This window comes from Eurytemora carolleeae, unplaced genomic scaffold (genome assembly GCF_000591075.1).
Source record: "Eurytemora carolleeae unplaced genomic scaffold, Eaff_2.0 scaffold1381, whole genome shotgun sequence".
Classification (NCBI taxonomy): Eukaryota; Metazoa; Arthropoda; class Copepoda; order Calanoida; family Temoridae; genus Eurytemora; species Eurytemora carolleeae.
This window is the reverse complement of record NW_019397272.1, coordinates 37449-52495: the sequence shown is the minus strand read 5'-3', so window position 1 is coordinate 52495 and position 15047 is coordinate 37449. Positions and strand designations below refer to the sequence as shown.

Here is a 15047-nt window from a genome sequence, read left to right as displayed (position 1 = left end):
TTAAAAAATTAATCAAGTCAAAAATTGGGATTTTGTGTATTTTTGTATAGTTGTAGGACGGTAGGTATTGATATTGTATAGTTGTNTTGACTTTTTCATCGGACAGTTTTGTAGCTGTTATACCATTCAAATAATATTATTGTAAGGAGAACGCATTTTTTGGAATATATTTACAATTAAATCAACTTTAAAGGGACCGTACACATAATTCACATTTTGACGAAAGACATTACCCTTAAACCATCATCTGATCAAGAATGAGTGAGATATCCACTTCTCTTTGAAAATGGTTAATATTTGCAATTGTAGTTTTTTTATGAAAGTGACTTGTGGATTTTCTGTTAACAGACACAATAAAGAAAATTTAAGCTAGAACGACGACATCTTCCTCATTATTGATGTATGAACTTATAAAGGAAAATTTGATCAAATATTTTTTATTTTCAGAAAAACATGATTAGGGAAAGATAAAGGGAAAGATAAAGGGAAAGATAAAGCTAATTATGAAAATCAAAATAATCTTCAAGCATGGGCTTCAAGCCAAACTCAAACCAAAGCATTAAAAGAAAGGAAAAATTGAAGAAAAATGGCGAAAGATGAGAAGTTATGAGAAAAAACGAAAAGAAAAATGGCGAAGCCTTCTCTAGATGATAAAAGAATCTACATCAGAAACTAATTCTATAGTTTAACATCCAATGAACCATATTCCAACTACATGGGCTCAATTGATCGTTGAAACCTGATCTACAACCAAATTGATTCTCGTACTAATCCCAGATCAATCAAATCTTTTCTCCCCTCCTGATTCCAGATCAAGTGGTTTCTCGAAATGACTCAAAATCGATCGAGTTGAACCTTCTCCCTCGATCCTAGATCAATCGTGTTAGCAATCAATCAAATTGATGAACATGAAACTTTTGATTATGAAGTCGATAATGGTTTGCAGTTTGTTCCTCATTCTTCTTTCTCTGCCTTCGGTTAACCCCTACCCTAATCCTCAGGTCTGTAAACACTAGTTTAACTCAGGAATAGCTTAAACAAATCGTATGACGATCAGGCCCAATTTTTTGGTTTTAGCTTTGGGAAAGCCATGCAATTTAATGTCCGGTCGGAATTTAAAAACGTTGCTTTAACTAATTTTTTATTAGTCAACTCACCAATTAAAAAGCCGCGAAATATTATACGATTTTTTTATTTTAAAGATGGTTGCCATTTAAGAAACATTTTTTTTGCGAGAAAAAAAATGGCTCAAAGTACCATGGAAGCTTTTTTACAACAAAATTCTTAGTTTTTGGTCGCTGATTTATCTTTTTATTTTAGAATAATAAGATTGAAAAATTTCGCGGATTTCCCTGTTTTATTTAAGGTGGGGGGAGTCTTCAGATCATGATTTGATGTATTTAGATAGATGAGGATACACCCTCTCCTCCCGTAATACTGGACGAGGAGGAGTATACTGAATATGAGTATGGACCTCTTGTAGAAGATGAACTCAAGGATATTCATAAGAAACTATTTGAGAGTAAGGTAAATTCTACACACTTCTTGTTTTTTAATTCATCTTTCATTTTCATTTTCATTGATAAGCAAAACTGTAAACTATGATTTGACTAGATCTTTAAGATACAATACAAGAGGGATTTGTATAAAAACATTATAAACCCATTTTATATCAATTTATTTATACCCCCTGTGTATGAACTAAATCTTGAAAAAAATGGAATCCGGGCAAAGCTCTTAATATCTATTTATCTCAGCCAGTATTAAAGAGAACTATATTTTAAAAAAGCAGGATTTGAAATAATACGTTTATTGGTTTAAGTATAATTTAATAAAGTCTTCACCTATATTCACATGTTAAGTTTAGGTACTTAAATACCATATGTTCTTCAAATAGTGTGTATCATATTATTCAAATATGATTGCAATATTATTCCATAAAAGGTATAATGTTGAATTTATAGATTAGAATTTAGGAACTAATCTCAGAATTAGTCAGGGACAATGATGGGGTTCGTATTTCCAAAGGAGTTTTTGTCACAAACTCTACTTTTTTAATCCCTATATCTTTGCTACCCAATGTCATAGACCTTTGATATTTCAAACATTGAATTCTGTTAGACCAAATAATCTAAGTTTGAAACATCAAAGGTTTACATCATCAGATTGTAAAGATATAGGGATTAGACAATTTGAGCTTGTGACAATAACTCAGTTCCTTTGAAAGATTTTTGGACTTTTTAAGACAACACGAACTACTGTGAAGTTACGGATTTTAGCATAGATCTTCTCTCAAGAAAAATTATAAAACTTTGGAACCCTTTCCTTTGTCAAAAACACTAAAATCAGTGTTCAGAATATTTTTGAAATCATTTCTACCGAATATCTGATATTTTTAAGTTTCTATAAAAAATATAATTCTTCGCAATATAAGGTTAGCATTTGCCTTTATTTATTCTCAATTTTGTAAAATTTCAATTTTATTTTCAAAAAAGTGTTTATTTGATTTCAATTAGATTTGTTGTATTTTAATACTATTTTCTTTTAAAGTACTAGAAAAATGCTGTTTCTATTAAAATCCTATTCTCTTAGAAAGTACACTGAGTTTGTTGTTCATTCTATTTTGATTCTATTTTGTTTAGAAAGTACTATAATTTTGTTTGTATATTCTATTCCAAGACTATTTTGTTTAGAAAGTACTATAATTTTGTTTGTATATTCTATTTATTAAGTACTATATAAAAATGTTGTTCAAGTTATTTCAATGTTTTCTCAGAAAATACGATAACTCTTGTTTATTCTATTTCAATTATATTTTTTTGGAAAGAACTATAATTCTGTTGTTCAATTTCAGTTCTATTTCTTGGAAAGTACTAAACGATTTTTTGAAAATTTATTTCAATTTTATTTTCTAAAAAATTGTATTTTGTCAGGAAATACTGGAGCAGCCCCCTGTACCCACCACCAGTAATAAACCTAACCTCTCCATATTAGGTGAATTATTAGCATCATCCTCTTCAGCTACGCATTATTACGCAAAGATACGCAGATATACGCACACAATGCACGATACACGCAATCTGAAAATGTACACACCCAAAACCAACACACTCTAGAAAATTTAAATAACAAAAGAATTTTAACCATACTGGGAGATACCCGGCTTCTCAAGAAGTGTCACTTTTTAGGATTTAGAGGAAAAATGATAGACAATGAAATATTTAAATTGTTTTGAAAATGAATTTTAAGTTAACAACACCCGCAAATATTTTTCTGTTTTATACACCTCAAAAGAATAATTCTAAGTGTCTCTCTTTTTATTTAGTGGCATGCCTTCTAAACAACTACCCTAAAAGCTCTTTTTGAAAGACTTACCCATTATTTGCCAGCAACATTTTTTTTTACAAAGTATCTTACTTTAGAAGAACGTATACGTGAGGATCCTGACTTCAATTTAGAGCCTGTTGGAGTTGAAATCTCCGTTGTTGTCTCTCACAGTCCTGAACCTGACCCGGAGCAAGACCAGGAGCTGAACCTGGACCAGGATCCAGGTGTAGAGAGGATACTGGAGCTACTCAACCTAGATCCTACGGAGACTAGTGTTAGTCTAGCAACCAAAACTGATTCAGATCCAACCCTGGTAAGTCAAAAGATTTGAAAAAATAAATAAAGAGAACTGATTACTCGGCCCAAACTAATAATTTACTCCTGTTATATTTGCAACCTAATATCGTAAACGTTAAAAGTTTAAATTCAGTTAGATCAAATAGTTATATTTTAAAATTTCAAAGGTTAACACTATCAGGTTGCAAGTATAGGCATTAGATGAAGGGTTGGGACGATTAATCAGTTCCCTCGGAAAGCTTCGGCTATAATTCTGAGAAATTTTTAAAAGTACAAATAATCAGAAATTAGATAAACTCTTTTTTTCACGAAACTATGGCTTTAATTTATTAGGAGTTTTAGTTACTTATCCGTCATGTTTATTAGTCTTCAATGTAGTAATTGAATTCAGGAATAAGGTTAATTTAATGCTGATGATTGTCAGTATTCAACTTCCAATCTTAAAACTAAGCATCATCTACCAATTTAGGCTTCTTGTTGACAACAACTCAGCCAACCTTGATTTCAACATTTCCATTTAACTCTTCTAAAGTTCGTTTACAGTGTTGGTAAAGATAAATAAGTTCAGAGAAAGGTCCAAGCTTTTATATTCTTAATCTGTTAATAACGCGCACAGTCGGAGGTTTTAGTGACCACTTTATATGATTCTTTTCTTATTTATTATAATAACCCCGGAATTAAAGTTAAATCCTTTGATTTAAAAGTTACGTCCAAGCGCTGGCCCAATCAAAAGGCTTAGCTTCTGGTTCCTATATTCTAAATGCTATTTAGGAAGCAGTTGAGAATCTAGGATTGATATTGAACTGGTGGCAGATCCTGCTTATACTCATAGCATCCCTTCTCCTTACATCTCTCTGCTGCTACTTCTCCGGGTGCTGCTTCCTGGTGGCAGATTGCTGCTCTGATCCATTCTGGGGCTGCTGCCCTTGCTGTAGAGGATGTGCAAGGTAGGTTCTGGGGCTGCTGTAAACGATGTGCAAGGTAGGTTCAGGGCTGCTGCCCTTGCTGTGAAGGATGTGCAAGGTAGGTTCTGGGGCTGCTTCCCTTGGTTTAAAGGATGTGCAAGGTAGGTCTAGGGCTGCTTCCCTTGCTGTAAAGGATGTGCAAGGTAGATCCGGGGCTGCTTCCCTTGCTGTAAAGGATGTGCAAGGTTTGTAGGACTCACATACGTTAATCTCACTAGTAGATGATGATTCATTTGTTGTACTGGTCCGCCTTGCATAAATAGTCTGTTTGTGTACTACTGTACAACTTGCTCTAGCTTCATCAAAGCCAGTTCGGTACTTTAATTTAATCAGAGTTTTCAGTGCGTTTCCCATCTAACCTATTTTTTGTAAATAAGCTTTCAAAAGTTGAATATTGCTTTTTGTAACAATATTGCATAGCTAAATTTTGTATAGTTTTAAAATACTATTGTATATAAACCACCCCGCGTATTTTTGTCCCTAATTGCGGTACATATGAAGACATAATTTTCGATTTCAACTATCGATCTGCAGAAGTCAGAACGTTTGTGTTGTAAATCATAAGATCAAGCATTGATCTTGAGATTTACAGATTAATACCTTTCAGTTCCCCACCTTGGATATCGACACAAAAGATGTTTAATCTGCTTTTCTCTTAAATCTTTGCTTTACTCTAAAAAAAAACCTATAGGTCTACAGATCGCCTTTTTTATCAAAAATAATTTATCTTTTAATTTTAGATTATTGAAACCCCCCTCTGGGGTTCCTGTGGAGAAAGAGAAGCGGAAAAAGGATCAGAGCAGCTACTCCTTAAACGAGAACCATACTGCTCCCAGGAGCAGCTTAGATAGAGCAGCAGTTCACAGGTATATAAATAGAACCATGCTGCTCCTAGGAGCAACTTAGATAGAGCAGCAGTATACAGGTATATAAATAGAACCATGCTGCTCCTAGGAGCAACTTAGATAGAGCAGCAGCACACAGGTATATCAGGAGAACCATAAAGCTCCAAGGAGCAGCTTAGATAGAGAAGCAGTTCACAGGTATATAAATAGAACCATACTGCACCTAGGAGCAACTTAGATAGAGCAGCAGTACACAGGTATATCAGCTGAACCATACAGCTCCAAGGAGCAGCAGTTCATGAGTTCATAAATTTCCACCTTAGATCAAATTGAGCTTTTCTGACAAAAGAGATAATCGTTTCAATCATTCAAGAGCAATTTTGGACGTTCAAATTGGATTAAAACATGTCTGAAACTGCAAATATTGCTAATTCTTTACAAGAATATCGGATCAAATTCAAGTATTTTCCTGATCCTGAATGTATTCCCGACTCTTGTTAACTATTTTAAATAAAGCATCAGTCCCTCAGATGGTTAATAGAATACAGAATATTTCAAGGTACGCAGGTTTAGATACAAAGATCAAAGAATCAGTAATCAAGTCTTACATTTCTATAGGCAACAAACTGTTTTTTCTTAAGAATTGGTTGAACCATAAAGTTTGAATTAGTTTTGCGTGAAAGGTCTAATAACCTTGACATATTTGCATAGATATTTGCACTGGACATTGCATCTGTTAAACCTGTGCAAATCTAACCTTATAATGTACGAATTTATGAGATGCCTATAGTCCAATAATTGTTTCCTTGAAAACTGATCTTAGCAGATTATTAAAAACTTTTCAAGTGTTTTTTTTGAGGAGGGGGGGTGATCCTTCAGTGGTAGGCAATTATATCAATACAATCAAGACCACTTTCTATTTTAATTTTGATGACATCAGGCTGTTAAACAGCATGGATACACATGAACGTAGAAGTCAAGAGAAGCTGTCAATTAAAAAGCTTCTCATTAATTAAATATAAACTTGCAATTGTAAATTGAAAATGCAATAATGTGATGTTTTCAAAATACACATTTTAACATGTCTTACGTAAATATATTCCGTCTTGCATTCAATATTTTAGAATGTGTTGCCTAGAAATTATCTTTTAACACATTTGTTTACAATTTGAGGATAAAAAGAAATATTCTAAATCAAGGAAGACAAGATTAAAAATTGCAAAAGTGTTATTTTGTTGTAAACAACATTTTACTTTATGATATCAAGATGCTATAAATATAATTCTAAATTGAAGTTTATGATCAGAAAAAAGATAAAAATCGATTTATAGATTTTAGAGCTTTTATAATTTTTAGTCTTTTAAGGCGAATTAACTTATTTTTGTTTTGATTGCAAAAAAACATCACAAAAAAAACACTTCTTTTTTCGCGTATTTTTTCATTTCCACTCATTAAAAAATTTAATTTAATTTTTATTTTTAATATACATATTTAAGAAATAAAGAACGAAGGTAAATATGAGAAACATAACTTGTAATAAGTAGTTTATTTTTTATTGTACGCCGTGTACCAGTACTCATACATACATAAATGAGTTATTTGTCAGTTATTTATGGGATTAACTGAAGTGCCCGGCGTTGCCCATGGAACTTAATCTCAAGAAAATACGAACTCCCACGTCGTAAATATTAATCTAAAGTAATGTCCCCTTTCTAATGTTACCCAGAGAGAGGGGGAGGAGTGCAATGCTACATTTTTTATTTTTGTTACATTTTTCTAAGTTGTCCGGCCATTAGGCAACATGATAACACAAATTTTCTAATGGTCTGCGTTAGATCTAAGGAATCTATAGAAGAAACCTGGGTGTTATATTCCTGGTACTGTTTCCCCCGAAAATGATGTTAGGCTGCCAATGAAGTTTCAAGAAATAATTTGATATAAAATATATCCAAAACAAGAATACCGATCTGATATTAATAATTTGATATAAAATATATCCAAAACAAGAATACCAATCTGATATTAATAATTTGATATAAAATATATCCAAAACAAGAATACCTAAAATATATCCAAAACAAGAATACCAATCTGATATTTTGTTTATTTGTTTACAGTGTTGTTCCGAGATTGGAACGAGGAAGTCAGCGTTCCATTGGTTCCACTGCAGGACGTAAAACAAATGATGCGGATGTAACACTCCTTGTAACAAATGGAACGGATGAAGGAGTGGATTCTTCAGCTAACCAGGAGACCCGGACATCTAGAACGAGTCGAGCGAGCAGAGCGAGTTCAGAAAGTATTAGAAATATACCCGCATCAGTTTACACAACTGAGGTAGAAAATGTGTTTGAAATTAACATTTTCAATGAAAAATAAAACTGAGCTATGACTATGAGATACAGAACAATGTCTGTTGGAAAAAATTGGGGTTTCCCTGGGGCCTAATTTAATAAACTGAACTACATACAACCGATTCAACCATTTATTTGAAGTGCTGATGAAGAGTTTATCTCTGAAGAACATATAAAAGTTTTAAATCAACGATTCAAGATACGTGGTTGAACCGTCTCTAGACTCTAGACCTGGTTCAGATTTAATAAATCCTTGTCCGCATTTAATTAATTTGAGTCGCGTTTCAAATCCGCCAAAAACTGGTTTAAATTGAGCGTTGGCTTGAATTTAAAGCATTGAATACAATTTTACGTGGAACCAACCATATTTGAGCCGCATCTTAAATTTAAGCCGCGGATCAAATTCTTTTAATTCGGCCTCTGGTCCCAGAACTTTAAAATTTTCTAGTTCTAGCATCTAAACCTGCTTTAACCCCAAAACCTTGGGGATTTTATAAGTTTACTTTTTTAACTCTGCATAAATGAAAATTGTTATTTTTGTTGGTACTATGTCAATATTCAATAATCATTATTTTTGTTGGTACTTTGTCAATAATCAATATTTTTGTTGGTACTTTGTCAATAATCAATATTTTTGTTGGTACTTTGTCAATAATAAATATTTTTGTTGGTACTTTGTCAATAATCAATATTTTTGTTGGTACTTTGTCAATAATCAATATTTTTGTTGGTACTTTGTCAATAATCAATATTTTTGTTGGTACTTTGTCACTAATCAATAATCATTATTTTGGGATCAAAATCAACAATCTAATTTTTCTTTCCAGGACACCCCACAACCCAGCCAGGGTTTGTCAGGCGTCAGAAACTATAGGTAAATCATGAATCAATTAATTTCAATCTTAAGGAACTTTAGGCATCATTTTCAGTGACCCTTCATTTGTAGAGTGGCATGTCCAACTCACAACTTGTCACTTAAAATACTCGATATTTTTGAGGTAACTTCAGAATAGTTGAGTTCCCACTGTACGCTAGCGTACATTTCGCTTTTACAAGAATTCGAACAATATTTAAGAGATATATATTTAAGTTATACATATATTACATTACACCTGTAAAGCTCCGAGTGGATAACTTTAACAGCTTGGGCCAGCTTCTAATTAAAATTCAAGGCGACATTATATAAAAATGATTCCGATGTCTTCTTATATATGAGTTTAACTGAATAAAAATTATACTTTCAATATTTCAAGTAAATTATTAGATAAGAAATGATTACTCACCTACAGCTCTAATTTTCCAATTTTTGAAACCTTTGCTATTGAAAACTATGAATGCTGCTAGTTTGAATAAGTAAAGTTTAAAACATAAAATGGTTATACTATCAAGTTGTAAATCTAAAGGAATTAGAAAATTGGAGACTGAGGCAAAAAGACGGTTTCTTAATGGATGTTTTTTCAACCTAATTTTTGTGTAGGCGTATGTCTCGAACAAGTACTCAGGAGTCTTCTCGAGGTTTGGGGAGAACACACAGCTTCCAGGAGTCCACCAAGGGGTTGGACCTCCTAGAGGAGTTTAATGGAAGATCAAGTAGTAGAAAATCCAGTAGAACTGAGGTTCAACACTCTGACCGACGAGGTCATAGCCGGAAACCTTCGTATTCTGGCGAACCGGCAAATAATTGGGTTTATGAAGACTCGTCCGGTTATTTTAGGTAGAACTTTTCAGATTTTTAAATTTTTATCTTTAGAATATTGGATGTATCTTTGCATCATGATGTTATAAACCTTTCATATCTTAAACTTTCACTATTTTTTAAAGCAGAATTCAAAGTTTGAAATATCAAAGGCCTCCGACATCAGGTTACAAAGATATAAACATAAAAAGTCTTAGTGGCAAGTAATCAGTTTTTTTACTTTTAGTTGGCTTACTAAGCTGGGTAAAAAGAAGCAGTACACTGTCTCAACTCCGCCAAAAAAGCAGAACGCTAGTCAGAACAACATCTATAGGAATCGTTTTTTTAAAAACTCATTTAGTCAATTTTTCAAATTTTTCAAAAACTGCAGATATAACAATCTGAAGGTTGAATTTTGATTTCTATCTTGAACATGATCAAGTTCATTTTTTTGCAGAACATCCTGTTTTTTCATTATTTAATTTAAACGATAAATTTAATTTTTGTTAAAAAAAATTGCTTATTAATTAGACAATCAAGATATCATCATATAGCTGAGTCAAGGAACTCTGCTGTTATACCGGTCAAGTTGACTAAACGATCAAGCACAGCCAGTAATTATAATATCAGGTAAATCAAAAGAAAAATTATTAATTTCTGTTCAGCATGCTATGCTTTTAGGTCATTTTGCTTGCCCCTTTTCTACAATGATAACCAGGAAACAATGGAATAGAAAGGCGACATTATGGCAATACTGTTGTCACTATAAGACACTTATTAAATCACTAATTTTGTTAATGGGTCTTTTTACACAGCACAGTGTTGTGTCTCATGCTTATTGGACTTTTTAAAGTTATAACTTGATTATAATGGTCGTCTTTCTATTTCCGAGTTTCCTGGTTATTACTGTAGTTACTTAAATGATGATTTTTTATTGTTTTCCATTAAACCAAAATTTTTGCGGTTTTTTATTGTGGATTCTCAAAAAACCATAAATGTCAACATTTTTTTACACAGACAAATTTTTCTATTTCGCCCAGCCATACCCTTTCCCGATTGGTAAAGCCATTTTCAAGTTTGTTTGGGGAAAAAACAGACATTATTCATACAGATGTGGAATGGAATCGAACAATTATCTTAAAAGAAATCATTTTTTAAGATTATGCACTCTCCACCTAAAACCCACTATTTCTTTGTTTAGAGTACTGCAGTTCACTGCATTATGCACTGAAAGCTTAGTTTAGGGTGTCTGTACAATGCATTTATGCATTGTTTAAGATTGTGAAAACATCATGGTCTCTCATTTTCAAACTTTAAATTCCTTAATAAAAAATTTCAACTAAAATAATTGAGTATTTGCCAAAAACTCAAAGTCACTAATCCCAATATCTTAACAAACTTAAATTATTTGATCTAACATAATTCTTAGTTTAAAATATTAAAGGTCTCAGACATTGGGTTGCCGAGATATAAAAATATAAAATTTGAATCAATTCCTTTAAATCTTACAATTCTACAGATACAAAAATAAAGAAAATTCCTTCAAGTTTCTTAAAAATGGAAAATGTTTTAAGTGTTGTTTAGTTTCAAATATTGATCCCAGAGATTTACTTCAACTTAACAAGGAATATATCTTTATTCATTTTAAATTTTTCATAAACGCAATATATCTTTTAGTTTTTTTTCTGACTGTCTATTTTTTAGACATACTTTGAAAGGATGTTTAATGTGCAGTCCAAAGTAACTGTATCATTTTACATACTAAATTTTACCAATGTATAATGTGATCCAAAGGTTATTAACCCTATGCGGTTTTTCTTTTATCATCCAATAAAATGAATAAATTGGTTGTTTTATCACTTTTATGAGTTAATGCATGTTTTATCTATTTATTTATAATTAGATTATAGTTCACGCTTGGATTTAAATCATTAAAAGGAGTGTTCGCCTATTTAAAAATATGCATATTACTCCGATTTTTCATAATCGGGATCGCACCTTAACCTCACTTAAAGATACACTTAAAGGCAAGAATCATTGATGCTTGCTATAAAAAATAATAAGAGTAGGTTTTTAGTTTTAAAAACCCCTGTTTTCTAGAAGATTTAGTTAAAATTGGGGTTTTTATGGAGTTATAAGAAAGTCAGATTTTTTAGTACAGTTGTATTTTGTTTTTCTAGAAAAGGAATTGAGTCTTTGTCACAAACTCTGGTTTTCTAATCCATATATCTTTGCAACCCAAAGTCGTAGCCCTTAGATATTTAAAATTGTGAATTCTTTTAGATGAATATTCTAAGTTTGAAATATCAAAAGTTTACAAAATCAGGTTGCGAAGATATCGCGATAGAAAATTTGAGTTTGTGGCAAAGACTCAATTCTTTAGTAAAAGTTGGGGCTTTAATGAAATGTTTTAAAAAAATCACATTCCATTTAAAAATTTAATTTTATACTTTTCTTGTAAATTTACATCTGTTTAGACCAACTAGGGTACGAAGTAGAAGCTATGGGTCTGAAAGCAGTGAAGAAGATTCGCCTATTTTGGAGTCAAAGTCAGGTCATACAAAAAAATATATTTGGTAATCAAAAAATAAAAATTAAAATTGGAGATCAAAAGGTAAATTTTCATCCTTTTAAAATTTTTTAACTCAAAATTTCAGCAATTAAAACCCTAATAATTGTTTTAATATGGAGTGGGGAGAAGAAAAAAACTTGATATTAATTCAAATTCATAAATAAAAAACGAATCAGTAATTTTGTCCAAATATGGGTTTTAGGGGTTGGGGGTGCAAAATCTTCAGGGTGCACACAATAAAATTGACGTGCTGACACCCCCCCGCCCCTCCATTTTTTCATATTTTTTGTTTTATAGTTTTTGAATACATGTATTGCATATAGATCCGATTCAATTATCCAACAACCTTATGTTATCATTTTTGGCAATGTGTTTTTCTAGGTTTTTCACTTATTTTTAATTTTTATTAATTTTTTTTATTTGCAGAGAGGCACCTAGCGTCACGTTTATCAACTAACTTGGCAGATTTGGAGCGAAGTAATCAAGCCAGAAACCGCTCTGGAACAGAATCAGGTAATCAATTATTTGAAATCAATAAAAAGTTAGGACAGTTGGATAAGGGTTTTTTAGCCCTCTCCTTAGCTTTCCTTTAGTTTTTATACTGTACTATACTATTGTACTTTAGTGTACTGTACTGCACTGAACTGTATTGTTCTGTCTAGGTGTTGAGAAGTACACATTACAGTTCCCTGATGAGAATTGTACTCTGCAGTACATTCAAAAATCTCTACTGGGCTCCAAAGAAACAACGTTGTAATAAATAATTTTGTACATTCTTAATTGTAAAGTATTTTAACGTGATAATTGACTACACAAGGAAGATACATCAGGAACCCAATATCTTTGTTTACTAAAAAGAGATTGATATTTTTTGAGAATTATAATCACAATTAAGCAAAGTCTTATTTATAATCTAACCTGAAAGTGTCGTAAAGTGAGTACCATAAAAGTGTGGAATGGGAAGACAATAGTTAAGCAATGAGTTTTGATGTTTTTATAAAGAAAAAAGGTTTTTCCTGCATAGCTTTAAAATCATTACGTGTAGCGGTCGTCTTCATATTCCATAGTTTTTTAAGTCCCACTGTAATTTTGTAAACTAAAAGATATGACTGTTCCTTGTGTATCTTTCATGATAGGAACTGACAAATTAGAAATCTCTAAATGTGTAAATATGCATAAAAAACTTTATTTTTGTTAATGGTTATAAAAGAATTTTAATCACTAGTCAATCAATTTCCATGTTTAAGATACAAATTATATATATTTTTTTACGAAACCAATTTACGTAGTAAAATAAATAATATTTCTATAACGTTTGTAAAGTTGTTTAACCCTACTTCATAATAAATTTTAATGCTAAAAAGTTTTCCTTCCGTGTACCGTCACGTGGATTTAACGGTTCTGTCAATATTCCAGAAAGCTGTGACTTTCGATCACAATTTCGCCCATTAAACATAATTTGTTAGCCTTTTTTTTCAAGTACTTTTTTGTTGGCATATGCATTTTGAATAAAATTGTATATAATAAACAAATCCGTAAAGTAAATGATTATTGAATTAAAGACCAAAACGCGTTTGATTTCAAATAGAAGAAACCTAATGCTGCTCACTCTGGTTAGTCCGGTGTGCCGTGGGACATATAAAACTGTGAAATAGGAAAGACGACTGTTAGACTCGGCAAAGTTGTAATTTTGAATGATCAGTCATCATCAATTACAAAATAAGATTGCTTGACAAGTCGTCTTCCTATTCCATGGTTGTTCGGATTCCTCTGTATATGCCATGATAATTTGTTGACTAAGTATAAAACTGAAAGTCGTCTTCATGAGATGTGTTGCGACATTCATTCGAGAACCTACTTTTGAGACACTAATGAGAACATTTTCAAAATATTATCTGAAATTGGAGATAAACTTTTTCCATTTATGAAATAAAACATAAATCTTAATTTTTAAGTAACGATGATGGAAACCTTAAAAGCGTTTGTTAAAGACGAATTTAATGTTTCATTTCTCGATTATCAATTAAAAATAGAACAATTTTACTTTATAATTCTGCTTTTTTGTTTTTTTATTATCTACAGTTAGCGTTATCTAACAAAGAATTGTTACTAACTCGTTACCTCTCAAATAACCTTTGTTACTTGAACGTTACCTCTCAAATAACCTTTGTTACTAACTCGTTACCTCTCAAATAATCTTTGTTACTTACTTGTTACCTCTCAAATAACATTTGTTACTAACTCTTTACCTTTCAAATAATCTTTGTTACTAACTCGTTACCTTTCAAATAACCTTTGTTACTAATTCGTTACCTCTCAAATAACCTTTGTTGCTAAATCGTTACCTCTCAAATAACCTTTGCTACTTGCTCGTTACCTCTCAAATAACCTTTGTTACTTGCTCGTTACCTCTCAAATAACCTTTTCTACTAACTCGTTACCTCTCAAATAACTTTTTTTACTTGCTCGTTACCTCTCAAATAACGTTTGCGCCTAACTCTTTACCTATCAAATAACCTTTGTTACTTGCTCGTTACCTGTAAAATAACCTTTGTTACTTACTTGTTACCTCTCAAATAACCTTTGTTACTTGCTCGTTACCTTTCAAATAACCTTTGTTACTTACTTGTTACCTCTCAAATAACATTTGTTACTTGCTCGTTACCTTTCAAATAACACTTTGTTACTTACTTGTTACCTCTCAAATAACCTTTGTTACTTGCTCGTTACCTTTCAAATAACCTTTGTTACTTACTTGTTACCTCTCAAATAACCTTTTTTACTTGCTCGTTACCTCTCAAATTGTTTTCCAAAAAATCAGATTTTTTGGCAAGCACTCAGTTCTTTTAGCGCTTCCTCTCTAAACTACAAGAACAAAAACAAATTTTAAATTGCCAAGTTTTATTAAATATGTATTCACTACAGTACATACATAGAAACTACAGTACATAATCTTCTTCTTTCTAATATTGGATCGATCCCACAGGGTGTCCCAATAAACATGAAATTATC

At 31.7% G+C, this 15047-nt stretch overlaps 1 protein-coding gene across 1 annotated transcript; it reads left to right on the top strand.

The window, feature by feature from the left end:
• The first annotated feature begins 437 nt into the window (after positions 1 to 437).
• LOC111713183 (uncharacterized) lies at positions 438 to 13461 on the top strand. The gene is made up of 14 exons (XM_023488005.1): positions 438 to 1001; positions 1405 to 1527; positions 2934 to 2994; positions 3423 to 3640; positions 4396 to 4571; positions 5330 to 5455; positions 7552 to 7771; positions 8616 to 8662; positions 9266 to 9502; positions 9711 to 9797; positions 9995 to 10093; positions 11941 to 12017; positions 12462 to 12548; positions 12698 to 13461. The coding sequence occupies exons 1-14, from the start codon at positions 903 to 905 to the stop codon at positions 12790 to 12792; spliced, it is 1752 nt and encodes a 583-aa protein (XP_023343773.1). The 5' UTR covers positions 438 to 902; the 3' UTR covers positions 12793 to 13461.
• Positions 13462 to 15047: the final 1586 nt, after the last annotated feature.

Excerpts from the sequence above, each read along its gene's own strand:
- LOC111713183 (XM_023488005.1), top strand. The coding sequence starts at position 903 with ATGAACATGAAACTTTTGATTATGAAGTCGATAATGGTTTGCAGTTTG. Across the intron at positions 3,641-4,395 it reads CTGATTCAGATCCAACCCTG|GAAGCAGTTGAGAATCTAGG; the intron begins GTAAGTCAAAAG and ends AATGCTATTTAG. Across the intron at positions 10,094-11,940 it reads GCCAGTAATTATAATATCAG|ACCAACTAGGGTACGAAGTA; the intron begins GTAAATCAAAAG and ends ACATCTGTTTAG.